General features: G+C 42.6%; 1 protein-coding gene across 1 annotated transcript in view; it reads left to right on the plus strand.

Moving 5' to 3' along the window:
* The window catches only part of LOC122253243 (chondroitin sulfate N-acetylgalactosaminyltransferase 1), a 33244-nt gene that overhangs the window by 9652 nt on the left and 18592 nt on the right, over nucleotides 1-5000 (plus strand). Inside the window, exons 3-7 of the mRNA XM_043016173.2 lie at nucleotides 241-358; nucleotides 480-556; nucleotides 2817-3006; nucleotides 3323-3634; nucleotides 3787-3919. Of these exons, the coding sequence (XP_042872107.2) occupies nucleotides 241-358; nucleotides 480-556; nucleotides 2817-3006; nucleotides 3323-3634; nucleotides 3787-3919 (830 nt within the window). The remainder of the gene's footprint in view (nucleotides 1-240; nucleotides 359-479; nucleotides 557-2816; nucleotides 3007-3322; nucleotides 3635-3786; nucleotides 3920-5000) is intronic.

Consider the following 5000-nt stretch of genomic DNA (forward strand, 5'->3'; position numbering starts at 1 on the left):
AGTTGTTAATGATCCTTTCATTATCAAAAATGTATATGACTTTGTATGAAACCATCTTTTGCCTCCTTTAACTGGACATTTGTTATCTTGATCAGATGAGCATTAACCTGTAAATGTAAGTGATTCAAAATCTTTCAGCAAGAAAAATAACATTTAGTATATCAGTAAATCAAAGTAAAGATATGTGAACTAAGCAACAAAGTAAATAATCATTATTATTCATGATAACGCACCATGCAGGTACGACCACATCTACTTCAATTTCTTCGACGGCACAACGGTGTACGACAACCAAGGCTCTACCAAAGGAACAGTTGCCCGAGGACCGCACAAGGACGAGGTCTCCATGTTCTCACGGGTTAGATTTCTCTCGTTCTCTCCACCTCATCTCCATATACCAATCAGTCCGTTTGACCTATCTATCATTTTTTCTTATTAATGAGATGCGCCCATTACCAATCTCGCAATGTATTTAACAGGTTCAAGAGAGGGCGGTACGATTTCTCAACGGGAAGTACCCGGGAAGGTACACAGCTGAGGATTGTGTCTCCATCAGGTGAGTCAAAGTGATCATTGGTGATGCCGAGTTATTTTGAAATGCTGCCGGAGGTGAGGAAACACTGGAGAGAGAGAGAAAAAGAGAGAGAAAGAGAGAGAGAGAGAGTTTAATATTTAATATCTGTTTAGAAAATAGGTTATCACATCCTAAAATATTTTATAGAGAAAAGATACGAAAACAGAAGATTTAGATATACATCTCTGAAGGGAAGCAACATAGCGCTCACTTTATTTCTAATATATCTAGTAATCAAGAAAACACTTATGTCAACAATCATTACGTGAACACGATCATCATTTCTGTAAATTGATGACGTTGTAAGTAATGCCCAAGCATTAATTTGGGCCCCATGAACTGCCAGCTGATTATTTTCGAGTTCTACTACAGGTTGTAGTGAGGTAGATTGCAGATGTTGTTGTTCAAGGGTATCTCTTTCTGGACCTGGTTGCACCATGTGCATCTTCCACTCAGTCTTCAGCGTACCTTTTGTAGCAGGTTTCCATTGTCTGATGCTGAGGTAGGTGTTGAATCATTTGTTGAAATTGGTGCTGAAGTAGCTGCTGAAAGTGATACTGAAGCAGGTGCTGAAACTAGTAGTATGGCTGGTGGGAACTATATATTTATTATTCCTCTCATGTTGTATGAATTCTCTTTCATCGTTGACAGATCATGAGGAGGGGGCATGAGTACAGGGAGGGGAAATACTTTGATTTTGTTTTCTGTAATTCGTTTTTTTTCTCTCTCTCTCTTGAGAGAGAGAGAGCGACTAGTATTTCTCTTCCCGGGTCTCTAACTTCAAGATTATTTGAACAAATAGATGGCCAAGTGATACAACTTTAAAATTCTTTGTTGGTTCACATGTATCACTATCCAGGATATCCCAGGGTAGGTATCATTGTCCCGAAGTCAGGTAACACACAAAAACCTCACTTCATGTTCATGTTGCCAACATGGACCATCACCAACATTCCTTTCATAAACTGTGAGATTATCTGCTAAGAGTTTGTTTATTGCTAAGTCACTTTCGCTCTTCATACATATTGCACGAACACAGTCACGTACTGGTTGGTTCAGTATAATCCGAGAGGTTGAAGGCTTCACTGTATGAGTGATCAAGGATCCCACTCGGCCATAGCAGGTCAAGAACATGTCTTCTCGTTGACTGGAAATTAGAGCCAGGGAGAGAGAGGGGGGAGGGGGGGAGGGGGAGGGAGGGAGGGAGAAAGGAAAAGAACTTATCCTTGGTATGACAGCTATTCATTTACTGACACATATCAATTTCGATATATATATATATATATATATATATATATATATATATATATATATATATATATATATATGTATATATGTGTGTGTGTGTGTGTGTATGTATACATATATATATGTGTGTGTGTGTGTATGTATACATATATATATGTGTGTGTGTGTGTGTGTATGTGTGTGTGCGTGTGTGTGTGTGAATAGATACGCAGGTACATCACCCACTTTCCGGGAACTGCCAGGCACCTCTTTCAACTGGAGGGGGAATTACGAGCGGACACTTGCATTCCCCGTGATTTCCAGATTGATTCCCTAGGTGGCACGGGGGACATTGAGTGTGGTACTTTTAATACTGAAGGGGATTTCTTGAAGCCTCGTTTAGATATTTTATCAATGGCGTAACTTTCTCTCTCCCTCTTCTGCAACTCCTTGCATCCTTGACAGAGCATGGAATCCCTGAACCTCGCACTCCAATACTTAAAGATTTTCGATGCACAGTATTTGCTGCTATCTATTTATAGGCGCCATGGCTGTCCTGCAGCTGACAAGGAAAAACTTTCTGTCGACTTAGGCAAGGAACTCCCTTCGCGCTCTCACTTTAACTTCAGGTTCTTTGCACAGGCAAAGAACCTGTGCACAGAGGTACCTTAGATGGCACCCACCCACCTTGCGCAACGGGTTAATTTCAGACTCTTTCTCTCCTCACTAAAATCAATTTCATGCAACCTTTTCATTTCCTCTTCAATTTAATTCCAATTTAATGAACTTCATTCTTTTCAGTGCACTGGTTGGTACAGCCCCAGCATCTATACGAAATATCGAGCATGTTTTTTTCTATATTTACCCCTAGCTATGGCTTCTAAGTAAAGTGCAGATGTTTAGAGGTGGTCCATCTGTGTGCGTGTTTGTATGTGTATGCATAGACATACATAAGTATAAGAGAAAATTCATTGAGTACATGAGCCGCCTCCAGACACGCCCAGGTTTCCCGCAGGTACCGCACTCTGCCCACGATGGGCATCGAGGTGGACGTGACCTGCAGAGACAAGGGCGCGGGCGACGTCGACCGGGTGTCGCTGCTCGCCCCCCTGGAGTCGCCGCGGGTCCTCTATCACCACATGGTCGCGGGGAGCAGACCCATAAACATCATCATGCCGCTCAAGGGCCGCCCGGATAATCTCCAGGTTGTCACAACGGAACAGAGCCATTTGCTAAGCTGTCACTGTGGTAGTAGTTAGAGTTGGAAATAAAACAAACACAGCGGAAACAAAAAGCATAACTTGTAACAAAACAAACGAAAAAATACGGAATAATTCATATGCTCTCAAAATTAAATACAACCTAAATTGACCTTTCATGTCTGTCAGCCGTTACTTAACACTATAGATTTTTTTTAAATCAAATGCTGAATTACTCCTCCATTTTAGTAAGGCGCGCGAGTAGTGGGACTTGCAGCGCCCCTTTTCACCTTCCCTCGTGTAGCAGCCTCCCGCCCCGCAGATCTTCATCCAGAACCTGGCCAACATCATGTCGACGGACGACCGCCTCTCCGTCGGTCTCACGGTCGTCTACTTCAGAGACGAGGGCCACCAGGAGTGCCACCGCATCCTCCAGGAAGCCGAGAAATCAATCGCGAATCTCAAGACGGAGTTCATCCTCGAGGAAGGGCCGTTCTCTCGAGGGCGAGGCCTCCAGGTGGGCGTAGAAAAGACGACGCTGAGGGCGGAGGTCGTTTTCTTCTGCGACGTCGATGTTCTCTTCACGAAGGAGTTCCTGACGAGGTGTCAGGCGACGCCCGTGGAGGGATACCAGGTGAAAGGAGAGGAGGAGGAGGAGGAGGAGTTGGATGTCACAATGATGATGATGATGATGATGGTCAGGATACTAGGGATAATAATAACAGCAACAACTACAATAATAGTGATGATGAACACAGCCGATCATTCGAACTACTTTTCCATCAGGTATTCATCCCCATGGTGTTCTCGCTGTACAACCCCGAGTTCACGTACCCCCTGCACAAGCACCGGATTCCGCCCCCGCTCCACCAGCTAGAGGTCAGCGACAACAACGGGTACTGGCGCGTATGGGGTCACGGTAGGTCACGAATAGAGTCAGTCACAATTCACTGTGAATTGGTGAGCTGATCAATGTTTGATATCCTATGAATATATAGATAACATGGAATAATTCAAAATGATAGATAAATTTCGTTGTATTACAAATAAAACATTTGATGTCCGTTAAAATATGCTCGTTTATGATACCAGTGCAATGCAGTGCCAGTTCTAAAAGAAAGTCTCATCTCAGCATCACAATCATTGCCAATGCCATAACGGAGTCTTAGAGAGAACAGCTTTAAACAAGCACATGCATGGCATATGTTTGGGTGCGAACTTGATACACCTCGGCGGGAGTGCCTCGCCAGTGCTCTTTAACAGTTCACTCCACCGAATCATACCAGAAATACCAGGAAGGATGAAGGATTTAGTCGATAGCTATGTAAATGACCTATCCATTGGGAGATCATGCAAAAACAATCTAGATGCTCTCTCTATTGAGACAAATAAATGTGGATTACTAATCTCTATTGAAAAATTATGGCAGTGTTACCTCCAACTCCTGTATTAATTACACCAACCTAAAGCTGTTTTCAACTCAGATATCGCGGAATAGCTGTTATTGACTCTGAATTGATTGACAAAATGAAAAAAAATAAACTGGAGGTGGATAACCATAGTATCAGCATGGCACCTGCTAAACTATTTCCCCGTCTTTCGTATGCCAGTTGCAATGCACCATAATGCAATTGTAGCTTCAAAATTTGTAAATGTGATGACCGACTTGTCGTCTTTTTGTTAGTTAATATTACATATCAACAAAACTTTGGGGGTCAAAGCACTAACAGCGGCCATCCATCTTTATGAATGTCAGAGAAAACTGAAAAAAAAAACATTCAAGCCACTGGCTACAAAGAATAGTCTAACTAATAGTTCAATTAAAAATAATGACGAACAACATATGGCAAGGCCAAACTCTTCCATCATGGCAGGTACCCAGTATGGCTGAGCATACATAAACACACCACAAAAAGATTCTATCAGAGCGCTCAACCCTTCCCACTTAGCGACCTCTTTGATATGTGGAGGACACTTATACTTATGTTGCGTCTCTAAAA

This window comes from Penaeus japonicus, unplaced genomic scaffold (genome assembly GCF_977035675.1).
Source record: "Penaeus japonicus unplaced genomic scaffold, GWHDUDI00000001_assembly GWHDUDI00000004, whole genome shotgun sequence".
Taxonomy (NCBI): Eukaryota; Metazoa; Arthropoda; class Malacostraca; order Decapoda; family Penaeidae; genus Penaeus; species Penaeus japonicus.